The sequence below is a fragment of the Diplotaxodon limnothrissa genome, linkage group LG5 (genome assembly GCF_057381915.1).
Source record: "Diplotaxodon limnothrissa isolate DT_005_m linkage group LG5, D_limnothrissa_male_GT1.1, whole genome shotgun sequence".
NCBI lineage: Eukaryota > Metazoa > Chordata > Actinopteri > Cichliformes > Cichlidae > Diplotaxodon > Diplotaxodon limnothrissa.
In genome coordinates, this window is record NC_140600.1 from 33,658,886 (window position 1) to 33,678,592 (window position 19,707).

At 37.3% G+C, this 19,707-nt stretch overlaps 1 protein-coding gene across 1 annotated transcript in view; it reads left to right on the forward strand.

Moving 5' to 3' along the window:
• LOC146632685 (metabotropic glutamate receptor 4-like) overlaps positions 1 to 19,707 on the forward strand; it is a 222,497-nt gene that overhangs the window by 125,120 nt on the left and 77,670 nt on the right. The window contains exon 3 of the mRNA XM_085353439.1: positions 9,269 to 9,485. Coding sequence (XP_085209565.1) covers positions 9,269 to 9,485 — 217 coding nt within the window. The remainder of the gene's footprint in view (positions 1 to 9,268; positions 9,486 to 19,707) is intronic.

A 19,707-nucleotide genomic window follows, 5' to 3' on the forward strand; every position in this document is an offset into this window, starting at 1 on the left:
CCAGAAAGCCCTAAAGGCAAACTTCTCAGACTAGCAAAGCAAAGTACATGCATTCAGCTGCTTTAAACCATACAGTATGTACGGGCAATATTTTAAGCTGGAGTACATATGCTGGCTGTAGCACTGATACATTATCACCGACTGCCATAAACAGAAACAACATCCACTTACGTTCTGAAACAATAAACAGTATTAAATGTTTCTGCACTGTGACAACTTGATTTAGTCGCCATTATTGTTGGGGTTAATTGACTTCCTCCTTCATACACTGGGAAAAAAAATGAACAGCTCATTATGAGGTTCTGCCACAGGTTTAAATAACATTTAAAAGTTCTCCAAGTTCAGTTTTTCTTACATCACAAAGCAGATTTTCTTTTAGGAACTTTTCAAAAAAAAAACAAAAACTAACAAACTGGAATTCATCCAAGAAACTGTTATCATATATGAAACCATAAGTAAATAAAAAATAACCTTTAGCTTTTCTTTTACAGACAAATGTGCCTTTTTTTTTCAAAATGTCTTTGACATTTTGTTTATTATAAATAAACAAAATATCCCACTCAGTGAGGTCATTTGTCTCATCAATTGCAGACAAAATCGAAGTGATCTTGTTGAGCTAATCTGAGCATTCAAAGCAGAAATATGGTGGAAAAATCAATAACTGGCAAATCTTTCAACCGTGCATACACCAAACACCCACATACCCCAAGTGTGCAAACTAGCATTTTTCAACTATTTGGCATTCTCATGTGTGGTAGTCAAATTCACCTTTTGCATTTTAACATCCATAGTTTTGATTTTAGAGTTCTTTCCTTTTGCAGCCTTGCCTCTCATAAGATAAACTCACATCCATTTGTCAAGTTTGTCTGACTTTTAGTTCTTAGACCAAGTGGGTCAAAAGTCGTATCCCTATACTTTCAGATTGAATAATGCTGTATATGTTTGAGCATTGCATTTTCAGTTCTACATTAAAATCATGTGTGCAGCAAAACCAAACCTCTTTCACAGCTAGGAGCCCTTGCAATTTTTATGGAAATTTGGTAAGACTGTTTTACATATTTCATTACGGTGTTTAAAATTATAACTGTTTCACTGTGTAAACAGTTACTCAGTCATTAAGCATCCATTTTCACTGCTTCTACCAACTGTATACCATTCCCGCAAAAGGAAAGATACAAAAAAATTGAAACTGGCTGCCGTTATCACAAATCATCAAACTTTGTCAGCTAATACTAAACATGAAAGTGTAACATTTGGTTTATATAATCAAACTTGCTGGACAGCATTTCATAAATGAAACCAGTTTTACTGTATTTTTGGCATCTTTGGAACATAGTATTTTTTTCCCCAGTTCAATTGAATTTTGTTGATTTCATTTAGTGCCATTTCACAGTAATAGTCATGTCTTTCTAGTGCTTTATGTTAGTAAAGATCACGCAGCATTAGAGAATCTCACTTCATCCCCTGTGAGCAAGCCCTCGGCGATTATACCACAAGTAAGCCTGGCCTTTGAGAACAAAGTGCTCTATTGGGATAATATGGTCTTCTTAAGCATATAATGGGGCCTGCTAATTCAGAATTTTGTATATGAAATAAAGGATTTAGAATTAATTTCTGGATTTAACATGGAGCCAGTGATATGGGGAGATATGATCTCTTACTTGTCCCCGTTAATGCTGAAGTGAACTAAACTGAAGGCTTTTCTGAGACAGTGGGCTAATAACTAACAAGAATAGTCTTGCCTACAAGAAAAAAAAAATGCATGAACTAATTTTTTTCTTTTAGGCAAGACTTCTTTTGATGTTTGAGGACAAACATCTTGAAACTACTGCCTCACCTGAAACAGTCACATCACCAACAGGTTCGTCTCAGTTCACAAATTCTTTTTGAGAAGTCGCCATAACTTGACTAAAGCTGAGGTAGGCAGCAGAGAGACTTGGGCTCCCCAGAGTGATCTGCATGATTGAAGCATGGTGATGTCAGTCCCTGTGGAAGACAAAGCAGGATGAGCTCGGTGTTATTGGCTTTGGCTTCTCTCAATTCAGTCGAATGTCAAATATTAAAGGTCAAATCTGAGAGATGGAAATATTATGAAAAGGTCTAAAGCATGCTCTGAGTTTTTATCACCAGTCTCTTGGGACTGAACATTTGACAGTACGGTGACACTGCACGGCTGAAATTAAGTAGCATTATTTGGAGTCACAGTTTACCATTTTGGCTCAATTAAACCCATTATAGCTAGACAGTGTATCAGAATAAGCAAGTCTAAGAAAATAATGGCGATAATGAAATAATTCCCACTAATATACTGTCCCTTTATATACAAATGCATCAGTCTGAATCATAGCCAAATATCCCTGTTGTATCCAGTGCTACGTTGTTGTTCATTCCCTCAGCGGTGAGAATATGTTTTGTTATTTCATTATACAGGAATTGGTTTTCTATTCAGAAGGCTCAGCTATTTGCTGCTCCACTTACCCTGACAGTAACAAAGTGAAACTTTAATCTCCCCTCAGTGTCAACAGCAGCTGATAGCAATTACGGAGAAAGCCTGGATACTGAAGTGGTGCGTTTGACTCAAAGAGTTGACCCACATCCCTCACTGAAAATTTAACTGAGTCCTCTTTATGTTTGCAGCCGCTGTCCAAGCCCAAATTTCTTTTCTGGCCCTAAATTGAATTAAGGAGCTACGCCACTGAAACAGTTACACAATTGTCTGGATCTGTGCAGATTTCAGCATGCAAATCAAAACATTATAGATATTGTTTTTCTTCACATCCTAGTCCCATACTAAGTGGCCATTTTATAGTTAAACAATGCAAATTAGATGTTGTAATTTTGTGTAAATTTAATCTGCATGAAGCTGGAGGAGAAAACTGCAGGCATTATCTCTGCCTGAATGTAGTGAGCACACTGCTGTTTTACCTACTGACACTTAAGTATAATGCAGCCTTTGCTGTGCTGCAGTCAACACACAAAGCTCCTGCTGTGTAAGAGTGAGGAGCTGTTGCACTGCAAGCTTTGCTTTCTCTGACAAAGAGCGAAACAATGGTGGAGCCCACTGTTCGTCGAGTACAAAAGCAGACTTCGAAGTGTTCAGTCTTTTCAAGCGTGCAATTATTATGTCTGTTTAAGTTTACGTTAATACTAGAACTGTTCAATCTTCATTATGTTGCTTAACACAAGTTAAAATTGAGCATGCTTTTTGTAAATGTGCTGAAAAATATCAGCTAATCAGATGAGGAATTTAACGTTGTTTCACTTTGCAACAATCCTGCTATGGAGAGCTGTATGTCTGTCATGAGGAACCAAAAGACAAAGTACACAATATGTCCTTACAAATGTCACTTAGCCAATATAGAGTAAATGCTTTAAGAGCAAAAAAATGTTTTTTAATTACTCAATTCCTTCCACCTGATCTATTGATCTAAATAGTGTCACATTGTCACTGATACTTGTTCTGTTCTGTGCTGCCTTTCCTGGAGCACTTCCCTACCTCCAGCTTTCCACATAGGCACATGTGAGGCATATATTCAAAATCCCTGAAGAGAGAGTTACTACCAAATTTAAATTAGTACATATAGAAAAAAACACTCTTCTGTTGACTGTAGTAGTCTAGACTAAAAAGATTTGGCTTGTAGCTAAATATTTATAGGCAGTGATACACTGCAAAATGCATAGTGTGTATCCCCGAGGCCTCAAACATTAGACATTTGGAGAGCATTTTTCTTTTCATTTTCCAGTTTTTACATTTAAAATCTTCATTAAAAAAATATACCTATGTTTACCAGCTAGCTTTTCCTCTGCCTTTAGTTACACATTACTGCACATCTTAATGCCCTACCACTGCTGGTAAAGCTGTTCTGTGGAAGAATCTAAAATCATTGTCAGGACTGTGTATCACATCACCTCTGTGTGTGCACTTGTGTGCTATTATGTGTAGGAACAAGATAAACTAAACTCAAACAGAAGTCAAATTGAAGTACTCCATAATGGTACCACAGCAGAAAACTCCAGTGTATCTGGAACTGATGATCAAAATGTTGCTATTTCAATTACAGATTTTTTTTGTTGTTTTATAAATGATATGTAATATGAAAAATACTTATTTTCTACTAGATTAATTATGCTATTGACTTTGTAGTCTATTATATGTCTGCACTCATACCATAGATCACAAAAATTGAGCTCATGCAATGTTGAAAGTCAGCATTCTTCAGATAGAAAATTAGAATGCCAAGTAGTACAGCTAAACTATCTCTTTCCATCTATTTTTTTCCATATGCAGCGTGATTGAAACAGATGCTCTGCATTTGGGCCACACTGCGGGTTGCAAGGATCTGTCAGGTGTCTGAATTACAGATGCAAATATAGTCAGCTACTTTGCATGCCAGCATCATTTGCTCAGAAAAATACTGCACCTACACCTCGGGTCCCAATATTATCATCATTAAGTTGCTCCTCATCTCAACAGGATGCTCAACAACGAAAACAGTTGAGATAAATATGGCACCACACAGTCACTAAAAGGTCTTAAATGATGCTGGAAAACATAAAGGGAGGAAACACCAATTTTCTCTGCCAGATTATAATTTTAGCGTAGCACTTAGGATCTGAGGTAATGTTAGGATGTTTGAAAATGTTGCTATCCAGAGTCTTGACCTAAATAGGCAAGAGTCTAAATTCTAAATCAAGTAACTTATAGATGCCTATCTGCAGGTGTAGTCCAACTAAATATCTAAGCCTAAAATTGTTATTTACATACATATATATAATATGTCATGTGTTTTTTGTTTTGCAATGAATTCTAGAGGACTGACATTCAACTCAATAGTAAGTGCAGTTTCTGCAGGCAGACTTTCTTTTTATAGTCAGATTACCATGTGTCGCTGGGATGTGAATCACACTGAAATCATTAAGTTCTATCTCATTCACAGCTAGCTTTCCCACTGCTTTCACAAACTCAGGTGCTTAATGCTAAGAGCGCAAGTTCAGGTAAAAAAAAAAAAAAAAAATCCTGGTCAAGATGAAAACCTTTACACATCTTTGTTAGCGACAAGCAACAAGCCAGTAAAACAGAAACTGACAGATTGTCAGAGTGACATGGTGTGACAGAAATCTGCTATTTCTGGTCTCTGAATATACCAGTTAATAGTCACAACAATTAGACAGCTTTGCACTCTGCAGAGTTCTCGGGAGAGAACACGTTGGGTGTCAAAGCTGAGAAAGTCACATGCCAAGCAAGCAAGTATGCTTATTCACTTGTGATTTATTTCCTCCTTCAAATAACAATGCACCTAAAATGCACCTTTGTTCATTTCAGATGCAAGGTAAATAATGAGATTCTTTAGATCTTAATCCATTCATCGTGATGTGCATACTTATGAGCTTTCCCATATTCAGCAGGCCACCCAGGATGTATTTTGTCGATATAATTTGAACAAACCCTTGATGTTTTTGATGTTATCTGGGAGATGTTATATGAGTTGGAGCAAGAAAAGGAAATATGAAATTAATTGGTTTGTTATTTCAATAACAAATAAACAACATAACTACCCCTACACAGATGAGGGTTAATTTTACTGAACTGTTTTCTTATTTAAAAGGAAAAGTAACTGCAGTATAATAGTAATAATAATAATAATAATAATAATGACTGTTTCCAAGGAGACTTTTGTGTCGTTTTTTATCCCCACATAAGTTTGATCAGTAATATATTATGGTTGACAAAGTAAGCTTTCAAAGATTCCAGTCTATGAATACACTCTGCTCCATTATAACATATTCCATTATTTCATGTTTTCCCTCACAAGTGCTTGCTCAGGGAATCATTTTAAAGTACTGGTACAAAAGCGAAGTACCTCGTTGAGTCTGGCCTCTAACCTATCCTCAAGAATAGATTTCAAACCAAGCTAAGGTATCTTAGACATGCATGGATAAGGCTGCTGTAGATGGGACTGAAAAGACCACAAACAAACGCCATGTACCAACATGTAGTTTTGGCCTGCTGTGTTTCTTTTGATAGCTTAAAAGAAACCAACCCTCTTCACCTCAGATTTGGCCTCAGATGAGCGTCACATATTCAGAGTTTTTGTGTTTTTTGTTTTTTTTTATTTCGCAATACAAAAATGTACACATGCCATCGCTTTAGGAAGTATTCAGTATTGTTTTAACAATTTTAAGTCTATAATATTGGATTTTTCCCCTTCTCTGTCAGTTCAGACTTAAGAACCCATGATAAAAGTAACCAGCGTTGCAGCAGTTACAGCTTACACTAGCAGTCTGCTTGGGTAAGTCTCTACAGGCTTTGCAAACCTGGATTTGGACAGTTTATCCCATTCCTCCTGGCAGAGCCTGTGAAAGCTTCAGAGAACTGCTGTCTTCAGGTCTCCCTACAGATGTTCTGTGAAGTTAAAGTTTATACTTTGGCTGGGCCATTCACAAATTGTCATGACTTCCCCTAAAGCCACTGCACAGTTATCTTACCTTCTTTTTGTTTGCTGTTGCAATGTAGTTGGTTGCATTTTTATTCCCCCCACTTCTGACCAGTTTTTGTTTTTCTGCTGTTGAGAAGGATTCAAGAAGGTGATATTGCCTCTACCATGTTTCACCCATTATCCAACCTGAAACATGAAAACAAATAAATTAGGAAATAAAGGAAAATCTAAAATGAAACAATGCAACATAAGCTTGTTGTCATAGTAGTATAATTAAAGCAGAAAAGAGAACAAAAACACCAAAGCTAATTGTTATAGAGGTCACGATGTGTTCTGATTATGATGTGATGCAGGTAAGCAGGTTGATAAACTGCTTCAATTTTTAGCTCCCAAAGGATTTATCTTTAGTTTAGTTCAGCGTGTGAAGTTTTTACAAAATTTTGACTAAACTTAATAGAGGACCTGCTCAGGAGATAGAACAAGTCATCTACTAATTGGAAGTTTAACAGGTTGATTCCTGGCTGACCAGTTTTGCATGATCACATTTCAGGGCAAGGGGTGCATGGTACATACTATCCCAATAACTAAGGCATTTTCAAACATAAATCATAATGCATACTTACTAGTTTCACCTTCCAGATTCTTCTTACTAACTACCCATGAACATGCCGTACCTATGTTTTTTTTTTTGTTTGTTTGTTTTTTGTTTGTCGAATATGTATTTGTATTTACAATGCCAAGGTTGATCTGCAGCCACTGGTGAGTGGAGACAAGTTCTTCATTTTTATTGATATACTGTAATGTAAAGAAGGGCGTTAGGCCACTCTGGTGTTCATCATGTTGGGAGGACATTGCCTTTAAGTCAGATGTTTTCATTTCAAGGGTTATCTGTGTGTGCGTGCGCCTACAGGTCTGTCAGTGATAATGAAATGCTGCATGTGGCAAAGAAGTATCTGGAGGGAAACAGTGCTGTTTTCATTAGGCTCATGTTTCACTGAGTGCACCTTCTCCTCATTTTGTTCAGAGACACAAAAACATGACGACAGATCCTCATCAAAAAGGCACACTGTGTATCATTACCAGGAAACACCTCTGCCGTCTGTCTGTTTTGTTCAGTGTGACCCATAGGGATGAAAAATTCCATTTACACAAACACAGTTTATCTATCACAACAACTGACATGGTGAAATCCCTGAAAACAGCCTCTTGTGTTGAGAAACACAACACCAGCTAAGAGTAAGTCTTATATAAAATTATGGTCACTCAAGAAAAGCTTCTTGCTTTAGCTCACCTATATGTTTTATTTTATTTTTTTTGTGTGTGTGTATTGTTTTTCTTGGTGCACACATCAGTGAAATCGTTGATCGAGTTGGAGCAGAAAAAATTGCATCTTGCACATCTGCTTTGCTACTGGAAACTGATTTTCCCGGAGGAACCCACCCGAGGGATTAATAAAGTTTCATCTAATCTAATCTAATCTAATCTAATCTAATCTAATGCTTGTAAAACCTTATACACTGTACCCCATGTACAATACTTCAGTTATTTATTTTTATATCATTTTCTATCATGCTTAGCTGTAGAAGCTAGAGCCAAGCATGGACATTCTGTGGTACACAAATATACCAGCAAGTGACCCATGCTGAAATGTGTGACATACTCGTGATCTCAATTTATATTCTGGCCAGCCTACGGTAGCATAAGGGACTAGTGATGCTGGGTATTATAAATGGATCAGCAGGGTGTTGTTTGATAACTGTCTAAAGAGAAATAACTTGAATAACTTGAATCTCAGCTCCAATTGGTAATGGAAAAAAATGGTGTATTGGTGCTTCAATTTCAATGACTACATGAAGACATTCACAAAATTGGGCTACTATCATAAGGATGCATGACAAACAAAATGATTTATGCCAGACTACTATATCTAGAAAGTTGCATCAACATATTGAGCCGCGATCGTGACTCAAGAGTTGGGCGTTCGTCTTGTAATCGGAAGGTTCGAGCCCCGGCTCCGACAGTCTCGGTCGTTGTGTTCTTGGGTAAGACACTTCACCCGTTGCCTACTGGTGGTGGTCAGAGGGCCCGGTGGCGCCAGTGTCCGGCAGCCTCGCCTCTGTCAGTGCGCCCCAGGGTGGCTGTGACTACACTGTAGCTTGCTATCACCAGTGTGTGAATGCGTGTGTGAATGGGTGGATGATTGTGTATAGTGTAAAGCGCTTTGGGGTTCTTAGGACCAAGTAAAGCGCTATACAAATACAGACCATTTACCATTTTTATTCAGAACATTGCTGTTACATTGAGACCAAGATCAAGTGGCTGATATGACTTGAGTTTTCACACATTTGTATCGATTCCTCGTTTTAAATGAGTGGCTGTGAAATGATTCCAATTAGCACTGAATGGTTCAGGCTACAATACATTCCTGTTCTTCTGAAGGTCTGTTTACTGTCCCTTAGTCAAAACTAAAAGTGGATAAGCAGTATTCAGTTTTTATGTACAATAAACTTGTCTATAAACTCTAGGGCAAGTGCCCTTTATTAAATTAAATTGTTTATTCTTTAAATATGTCACTTTTATTGTGTTTTTTTTTATTGTACTCTTTTTAAATCCTATCTGTGTCTGCTATTACTGTATAGCTTTGAGCTTCTTTTATATCTTGTCCTAATGCCTTTTATGTCTTATGTAAAGCACTTTGATCCCCTTGTAGTTGAAAAGCACACACAAGTAAGTGTGCATTGCTTTGCCTTGATACTGTTCACTTCAATCCCACAACTCCTTTTACTAGAAGCTCCTTCAAGCTTATTTTATTATTACTTCTTTTTGTGCAGATACCCCAGGTGAGCTATGCCTCCACAGCTCCAGAGCTAAGTGACAACACCCGCTATGACTTCTTCTCCCGAGTGGTGCCTCCTGATACCTACCAGGCCCAGGCCATGGTAGATATTGTGAAGTATATGCGCTGGAACTATGTTTCCACAGTGGCCTCAGAGGGGAACTATGGCGAGAGCGGTGTTGATGCTTTCATTCAGAAGTCTCGGGAGGATGGTGAGTACACTTGGCCTTGTACATCATTACTGCATAACTTGCACACCAATGTGGGAAGGTGTCACCTATTTGAGCTTGCTGCACTGATGAATGATATATCTCAGTGACACAGCTAGCAAAAGTCAGCCACTGAGGTCAAATGTTAGATTTCAACCCAGAACTTGCATATGCAGAGGTCTACTTGAATACCACAGAGTACATCTGTTTGTTGTTACCATGCATATAATTATGATATGAATGGCTTTGAAGCACCATTCAGTTTTACAAGAGTGATGCTATAGAGACAATATCAGTCATATGTAGAAGTTGCTAATTAACATCTAGAATATACACCTAACAATGCACCCATACACAATGCCAATCACAGTAATCTACACTAAAGTTTATTAAAGCCAAACAATTCTGTAAAATGTTTCATACCCACACAGATTTTCAATTCAATTCCATTTTATTTATATAGCACCAAATCACATCAACAGCTGCCTCAAGGTGCTTTACATTGTAAGTGAACTGTAGTACCTGGAATGACCAGTTGAGGCTGTCTTCAACAGCAGTTTATTCCTTATAAAGTCCAATGTAAAATGGCTTACCTTAAAAAGTATAGGTACAGCTTAATACAAAGAGCTTATTTCTCCATATGTGAGAACTTCACAGGGTGTCAGTTTCTTAGTCAAATGTTTTAGGTCTCAAGGTTAAGTTTCATTTATGTTGGCTGCCTTTTGGAACATTTTTAATGCAATTACTTAAATATGTGGCCATGTTAAGCCCATCCGGCCTATTTCGCAGTCCACCCTTTTGTCACTTTTGGCTTCTAACATACCAAAATGGAGAAGGCCATAAAGTTAAAGTAGAGGATTCAGAATTAAACAAACTACAAAGTGATGTTGAACTAAAGTCATGGCCAAATGTTTTTGACATCAGCAAAAATTTTGGTTTTCATAGACTATATTTCTTTTTAAAAATATTTTTTCATTTCTTTGTTATATTAAAGAACAGTCATAAGCATTTCATACGTTTCACTGCCAAAACGTTAAGGCTATTTTGTTTTAGATAAATAGCATTATTATAATATGTTTAGTTATATTTTTTTTTTATCTACAATAAAATGGATCAGACTTTAACTGTATTATCAACACAATTTTTTGGGGGATTGTTCAAGCTCAGTACATATCTCTCTAAACACACTAATCTATATAAATTATTCAGAAAAATCATAGATATTAGCTGCTACAATTTAGTTTGAGCTCTTAATTGAAACTGTGTGCTTTCACAATATTAAGTGAGCAAATCCCTGTGACTGTGGATTTGAAGTATTCTGCTAATTCATTGCTGCACTTGTTCTCCTACTTTGCCACTGTCATGAGCTGAATAAAGAAAATAACCTGAACGGGCAAATTATCTGACTCAGCTCCCATAGCAGCAGCCCAGGAGCCACATGCTTGGAGCTTCACCAGAACAGCTTTCCCTTAAGAGAGCCAGCAAATAAGACTGAGTACAATGTGGGTAAAAAGCAGATGATGAAAGGTAAATATGAATTCCAGGTGGGGTTTTGTGATCTCTGCTTTTGTATCCCTCTTCTCTGGCAAAAAGTGCCTCGAGCTGGGAATCAGTGGCCTTCAGTGTTTATTTCTGTGTAGTGTCTGAGATGAGAAGCTTCTCATCTCCCATATACTGACCCAGGATGTGACCCACCCTGAAGGGATGGTTGTAAGAGCTGTGGTAGGATACATGGACACGAAAAGCAGTCACTTGTTTTGTTTAAAAAAAAGAAAGCTTTCCAAATCACATACTTTTTATTTTTACCTTCACTATGCCCTTTTAAACTATGTAATACTGCATGGAGGGTGTATACATTTGGGACTCACTACTTCATCGTAATGTTGAACTTTTGATGCACTTAGTTGCTTAGTTGTAAATGGCACAGAGGATTGTGGACAGGACAGGCAAAAAGTATGCTGGTGGAAGTAATAAAACAACCTGGTATTTTTGTCAAACAGCAATTGACATAAATATTTTTTTTCTGCCATACTAAATTTTAATATGTGTATTAGTTACACCTAATGTTGGAAAAATCCCCTTTTTTCACCTTGTATTTTACTGCTACATTCTAGCAGATGTTTTCTCTGCTGGCAATGAATGTGTTATATTAAATTACCAAAGACATCAAAGCAAAGAGCAGTACAATGAGGACATAGTAGGTTCTAATAACACCAGATAATTTGGAACATCTTACGTGGAGCTGATGCAGCCACCGGATGCTTTATTCTTCAATTTCAAAGGACCTATTTTATGAAACGCACAGTTTCTGAAATGGAAACTTCCTAATGGTCATCTGGGGTCTACTTAATGGTCTCTTATTGCTTACTACTTTCGTATTTATGAATGTACGATTCTTTCCGAGTGCAGACTTTAGGAAACAAACAGGAGACAGAAAGACCAGTCAGTTCTGGGCAGTAGAAGCTCATCTCTGGCTGAAGACTGCCCTTCTCTGCAGAGACGTTGATTACTATGGAGCATGCCCCAATAGATGTCATTAATCAAGTTAATGAAACACAATGTCAATAAGAACCCTAACAAGATTTCCCTTGCAAACCAATGGCCTGTCTGACATCAACATAAAAAACCCTGCTAATGGAGTAACTGCTACCCCCATGTGATGAGGATTACAAGTGTTAGCCACAGAGTTGGGCTGAATAAGCCCATGTGGAGAATGTAAAATGAAGAAGAAGAAAAGGGGAGCACAAACAACTCTGCATTGCTCCTGGGTGGTTTATTTGTAGATCCAGGGAACAGACAATTTTAGAATGGGCTGATTGTTATGCCTAGTGAGCGAAAACAAAGTATGAACTCAACACATGGGGAAAATGCATAATTATGTTTTATTAACTGATTCTTACTGAAATGATCTTTCAGGTTAAAAGCAGTTCACATTTAAATATTAAGGTTGGTGGGGCTTTATATTTATGTCATAAATAACAAATCCCAAGTCTGTAACTCAGACTTTGCAGGTCTGAGTTACAGTATTATTTAAAGATTAATACATGTAGCACTGTGGAAACATCTTGAGCTGCCTTTCCTTATATTTTGCTTTGGAGTAGCCAGACTTTCTTGCAATTTTCAAAGTGGTCTTGAAAAATAGTTCTCCAGGGTTTTCGAAGGTCTTTCAAAGTCCTTTGGATATTGGCAGCTTCTTCACTCATTTTCATCCTAGTCCTTGTGCTGGACCATGAATCATCCAAGCACATGTTATCTAGCCACCATTGTCACACAATACAGTCAGAACTTTTCATCATCAGCTTAACACACGGAAGACCAGAATCATTAAAAATTTGCCATCACATTGCTTAAAGAAATTACAAGGAAGCTTACCTAAGAGAGTTCAGGTTGTTTTATAGAATAAAGATGCTCATTTCAAATACTGATTTTCATGCTGATAAGAAATGTACAAACTAAGCAAAATATGAAGAGATATGGGGTGACTCAAGACTTTTGCACAGTACCATATGTGGTGCACTAGTACTGAATTTTGATAATAAGTTTGTGCATTAGAGCAAGCCTTAAGATGCATAGGGCTTGTTTATCGTAATGCAGTAATGCACCACTCAACGCAATAGTGTAACAACAATGGAGTTTTATGGCATAGGGGAATAAGCTAGATCACGCTTTCTTCTTACTGCTTTATAAATATTTGATGCACTCTTTGAAGAATATCATGAAAGCTGCAAGGTAAAGAAACTGGAAAGTATTGTAGACTGTGTAACAGGATAAAATAGAAGCACGGCTCCACCCAGAGCAACAGACAGACTTGTGAACATCTGCATTCTAAATGACCGCAGTCACCCAGGGAAGAGATCACAGCACACACAGCGATGTCCCTGTTTCTATCTGTATGGCCTTTTAATCTCTAGTTCACACCCGTGTGTGATGTGTCAGGCAGTTATGTCTTTATTTATTATTTGACATAACGCAAATGACCCCTGAGTGCCTCAGATATGTCCTCTTGCAATTTGTTTGAACAATTACTTGTCATTGCTTAATTAGGCAAAACGAAAGGCTAAATAATCATCACTCTTCTTCTCTAGCAGTTCACTCTCCATCTTTTCTCCCTCTCTGACAGGGACGTAATGGTTACATATTGCTCTTAATGCAAAGACACTATAAAAGCCAATTTCCTTAGCCAAGTGCTATTTGAACTTCGATCTTAAGTAATACCCTATAGAAATGTTAGCTGACCAAATGATTTCATGTGACATCATTCCCTTTCTGCTTCTTCTGTGGCAGCTTGTACTTTATAATGTCAATGCACATTAATACATATTTAAAACAAAGACAAAAATGGAGAAATACGTGACACAGATTCAATCAAAAGTGCAGGGGGAAAAAAGCAACGGATTAGGGTGTGGGGGAGGTTATGGGGGAAAGTGGAGTTTATTTTAGCCTGAACTACCCGGGGGATGTGGCACAAATTGGCCACAAAAGAGGCTGTTGTGTGAATTTTTATAGATAAGGTTAGTATATGAATAATTACATGGACACCAAAAACAATAAAATTAGGTTACTGACTTAAAACTATGAGCATCAAATTTGTTTCTAGTTGGTAGTCTGTTTGGTTGTCAGAGAAAAACAGAATGACATTTAAGTGACATTCAATAGCTTTAGCATTGCACCCAGCAACAGGAGATAATCAGGTTGGTGTAGGGGAGACCGGGGATAGTTGTAAAATTTTTGACATTTCTGTCTGTAAATTGAATGTCACGGCTGGCGGAGTGAGCCGTGTGGTGTGGAGGAAAAGGAGGACCCAAAATGCAGCAAACTGATGATACGAGTGAAGTTTATTTACACGGTGGCAGTGGCAAAAACAGGCAATGAAGCATGAGTAATGACAAACCTAAACTGGGAGAAACTAAAGAGCAAACCTGAAATCTTACAAAACGGAGAGCGGAGCAGAGAGACGCAGACCAAGGACCAGGATACCAAGAAACACAGACGAGCCGACAACGAACACAGACCGACACCCACTATATATACACACACACACACACACACACGGTAATCGGGTAATCGCACACAGGAGGGAAGAACAGCTGATCTGAATACACATGATGACTGGAGGACACAAGCTGAACACAATGACAACAGACACAGACTTTCAGAACAAAACAGGAAATCTAGAACCCGAACCGGACACAAGGGGGGAGGACACAGAATAACTAGAACAGAGGGAAATAATCACAAAACACAAAACGCTGGGTCAACGACCCAGGACCATGACATTGAAGCTCTTTTAAGGTAGTGGATTCAAAATGTAATGCAAAGTATTTACATGTCTGCTATTAAATAGTGCAGCTATTTTCTCTGCAGCACAATTACCCATTGCATGGTATGGTCTCAAACACAAAGAGTGAAATGTTACAATTAACCCCATAGTCTGGGTTAGTTGTAACATATCCCGGGGTGAAATGTAACACAATGAAATAAGGGTACTAACAAAATATTAACATGTAATCTTTGTTTATTCAACACATGAATGCACTTAGAGCCATTTATGTAGCTGTGTGTGTGTGTGTGACAGAATGCAGAAATCTAGCTTTTGAACATATTCCAACCCCCCAAAAAAGACAAATTCTGGAATTTTCTGCAACTAAATATTTCATTAATTTTGGTTGGTCTTCCTTGAGTTTGGCCTCATTGGCTCAGTGGGCATTATAACCTACAACTCTTGCACCAATTTTGAACATAACAATGAAGCTGAAAAAATGTAGTTGTTCACCAGCATCGCAATTCCATTACTTTTTATCATGGCTTACCTTGGTGTGGTTTGCAAAGTGCTTCAGAAAGATGAGGAAATCTGTTTCTTGCACCCATCCTGACTTATTTCCACTACCAATACTTCCTACTGGTCCATCTCTGACACAGTGGTCTGCATAATGTATGTGTGGGAACACAAACAGTGGAGGAATTGTGTTGCCAATAGCATTAACTGCATATACAAAAGCGACCAGTGAACCTCTCTCTGCTGATGTCGTTCACAAACTTGTTTAATATAAGTTAAAGTAATAGTGTGGTAAGTTGTAACATCTGCATTATTGTTACAACTAACCCAGACTGTTGCTGTTACAACTGACCCAGACTCCTATAGCCATGAACTAGCTAACATTACAGCCAACAGCTAAAACATTAGCACTAAAGACCTACACAGAATATATCCCCATAGACATACAAATAACATAATTTAGGTTTGATGAGTTTAACTGCAAAGCAGATAATGCTATTAGAAATTGAAATAAAGTAGAAAAACTTACTTTTTGGCATACAAATTACTTTTTTTCATGTTAAATTGTCTGTGTTTGACAAAATGTGCTGATTTTTCACATGTGATAGCAGAACTGAATTGGGCATGCACAGGATGAGTCACATCATTTGAAACTTAGCCCTGATTGGAGAAATTGGAAGTGTTACAACTGACCCACGTTACAACTATCCCCGGTCTCCCCTACAAGAAGGATACCCCCCCCCCCCCTCCCCCAAGAATATAAGATGAGTGGCAAAATTTTCCTAATGACTATGTACATGAAAAATTCTGGATAAAGCTAGACAAAAAATGGACATATAACTGATTTTAACTTTCAAAGAGAGTTGAATTTGTCTGTCTACTTAAGTCCATCATTCCAAACTTATGAGAAGAAGACAGATTTCAATTACGCAACATAAGACAATAATTTAAATTAGACAGTTCAGGCAACTAATCTGGATTACAATTCTGCAGATAATCCAGACAGCTCCTTTTCATAAGAACATATCAATAGCACTTTTGTCAGGGGGATAAGATTTTCTCAGCTTCCACTGAGCACTTTCTAATGGCTTCATATTAGCTTCATTAGAATAGGCTTACACATTACATTACAGTAGTGTAACGATTCCATGACAGTTTCTGAAGCAACATGATATCTTGTGTTGCAATCTTAACTTAGTTTAAAGTGACAAAAATACATACTGTACATATACATGTACATGTATGTATATGTATATGTATATACATGTTTGATATGTTGGTCACTGCTGTGCAATCATGCCGTGTTTCAATTTTTGAAGGCTCATATTTAAATAAAAAAATGTAAAAAGATTTTAAAATTTCAAATGTTACCAAAGTTGCTCAATTTAGTTCTTACTGTGCGAGAAAAATGCACTAACATTGCAAATATTGATTAGACACTTCCGAATTGCTTTAATGTTCCATCACATCCAAAAGGTGCTCTATTGGGTTGAGATCTAGAGACTTTGAAAGCCATTGAGTACAATGAACTCATTGTCATGTTCAAGAAACCAGTTTGAGATGATGTGAGCTTTGTGACATGGCATGTTACCTTCCTGGAAACATCCATCAAAAGATGGGTACATTGTGGTGTTAAAGGAACATGGTCATCAACTATATACAGGTTAGCCATCACATTTGAACAATGCTCAGTTACAGGCACAAAGGAGCCAAGAACATATTCCCCACAACCTGTGTTAAAAAGCAATTGAACAGATGTGCCTAATTACGAAGTAGGAAACATTTCCATCAATTTTTGGCGTTCACAAAAACCAGTAATGTTGTCCAATAGTTTTATTAAAAGATGCCTCCAAAGCCAGTTTCCTTACTTTCCCTGGTGCTCTTTACCCTGGTCAACGCATGAACCAAATTAAGCAAAAAATCATAAAAAAAAAAGATCATCAAAAAATTGTAACATAAGTTTTTGTAACATAAAAATGATATCAAGTAATTAAAATCTTAAATCTTATTTACCTACAACATAATCGTTTTAGCTTTAATCAGGGTGGAATTATTTTTTTACACAGCTATATTTATTTGCTGATGTAGTGGTTTGCATTAGCATTTAACTGAACAATGTCAAACCCAGAGAGGATTTCTAAAATGTACTAATTGCTCGGTCCATTTAGAAAAACAAGAGGTGAGTATTGGCAACAACATTGATAAAAACATTACTAAATGTAAAAATAATAAACATATTTGAATTCCCACTTTGATCAAAAACTGCATTAAGAAGCTCATTAAGATAGTGATGTTGTATGCAGTTGCCCTGAATCGATCCTATGGATGTTACTATGGAGATTTTTTTCCTTAGGTTAGGTTACAGAGGTCACTCAGAGTTCACTTAATAGAGGAGCTTCACTTGAAGGAATGTAATGACTGAGCATCTCTCTAGACACACTAAGGGCACAGAGCTCCTCTTTTCAAAGATTAGGTAAAAATCATGTCCGACATTAATATTCCGTCTGTCTCTTATAAGACCTGTGACATTTGTAGTGTCTTATTCAGAGAGTAAAGTATGAAGAGTAATGTACAAAAAAACAACAGGTCCTTCAACTAAATCATTTGTTGCTACAGTACCGCCTGAAACGACCCATGTAAGCATTCCTGAAACAAATGCTTTTAAAGGTCAGACAAAGGTCACATTAGGTGGAATGAAAGTGGCATGGACACATTTTACTGTTCATTGAGAGACTGGACTCCAGTTTATTTACTTGAACCTTTTCTTTTACTCACTCGTTCTAACTCGTGGTTTGGTTATGTTTCAGCAACAACTGAGAAAAAAACAACTGAGTTAAAATTAGGAAAAGAACTTGCATTTCACAAAACTGTTTACTGTGCAGACACTAGTTCAAAGCTGTTGAGCCACCAGAGGTCATTTTCCTTAAAGCATAAATATTGGATATCATAAATAATGTAAACAAATACATAATTTTGTATAATGAACCCTGTTACTTTATTTCAATTCATGTGTGCATTGCTGCACTCCTTAGCCAACATTTCCTCAGTGGTATTGCAGTGTGACCAAACCTGGTACCACAAGTTTTCTCTGGCACTCACTCAAACATATACAGTCACTCAAACACAGAGTTAGATTACACTAATGCCTAATACACGCATGCATTGTCTGTACAACAAAGAGCTTTGGACATTTTCCAGTGAACTCATGGAAGAATGAGTATGCAGTGTTTCTGTACAAATACAAGAGCTTACAGAGTAATTTCATGATTTCACACAAAACCATGTGAAAATATTTGTTTAATAAATGCATTACATTGCCTTTTATATGCCAGGCAACCAACCCAACATTGTACCAGACAAAACACAGACAAATCCTAAGAATTATTGTACTGACTCCAAACTTGATTGTTTGTCCTATTCGCACATGTTTACAGGAAATACAGCTTTTTATTTCCTGTAGTTTCGCCTTATCTAAGCTGCACTATTTCTGTGAGAGCAATGGTTATTGTTAATTAATTTATATGTGGTTCCTATAAGGAAAGATGTATTTTATGATTTTATCAGCCTAAGGTTAATTCATTTCATTTTTACTTTCTCTCCATTTTATATATGTGTTGTTTTTATATAGTTGCTGGTTGGCACACTTGGCATCTAGATTACTGGGCGCATGCAGCCAGTGGCACAGTAGAGCAGTGTCTTTAGATTAGTTTGACTTGAGAGTTATTGATCCCTTTGGGGAAATGTGCTCATTACAGCAGCAATAAAATTTAGCTTAGGGAGAGACGAGAATAATATAATTACACAAATCTAAAATAAACAGAAGGCGGTCAAGGTGCATCTCAGCACAGTTTGCGGGAAGGAAGTCAATTAATGGATATTGTGTTTTTGCCAGTTGCATCTATTTATCGACGCTGACATCTTAACATCTCACTTAACAATAGCATAGCTGAAGAGGCTTTCATGACCTCAGAAATGACAAAATCATTTTATGTGTCTTTATAGTATCTGTGTTTGATCAGACTTTGCTTCACAACTCTGTAAACTTTCTTTACACAGCACGGAGCCTTGTATGACAAAGAAACACAGATACATCTGGCAGTACAGTTTCCTTCAGAACTATTGCTCTTTCAGGTTTCTTCCTAACGAGCTGGTGGAAGACGTTGTTTAGTCAGCTTCTCATCTAGCTTGAATCTTCATCCTGATAAACATCCTCACACAAAAACAGAAGCTTTAGATGAAAACCGTGAACCTGTTCTGTTTATGTTACAGTATTGTGCGTTCTTTGGTGTAAATCAGTGAGCTGTTTTTTGTGGAAAGAAAAGGCTTGGTGGTTGAATCGTATGTAGACAGAGTGTGATTGTTGAAACATTTGTCACCGTTAGGTCTTGTTAGTTAAGAGTGTTATGAGGTCATCAGCAATGATGCATTGCGTTACAAGACAAACCAGAT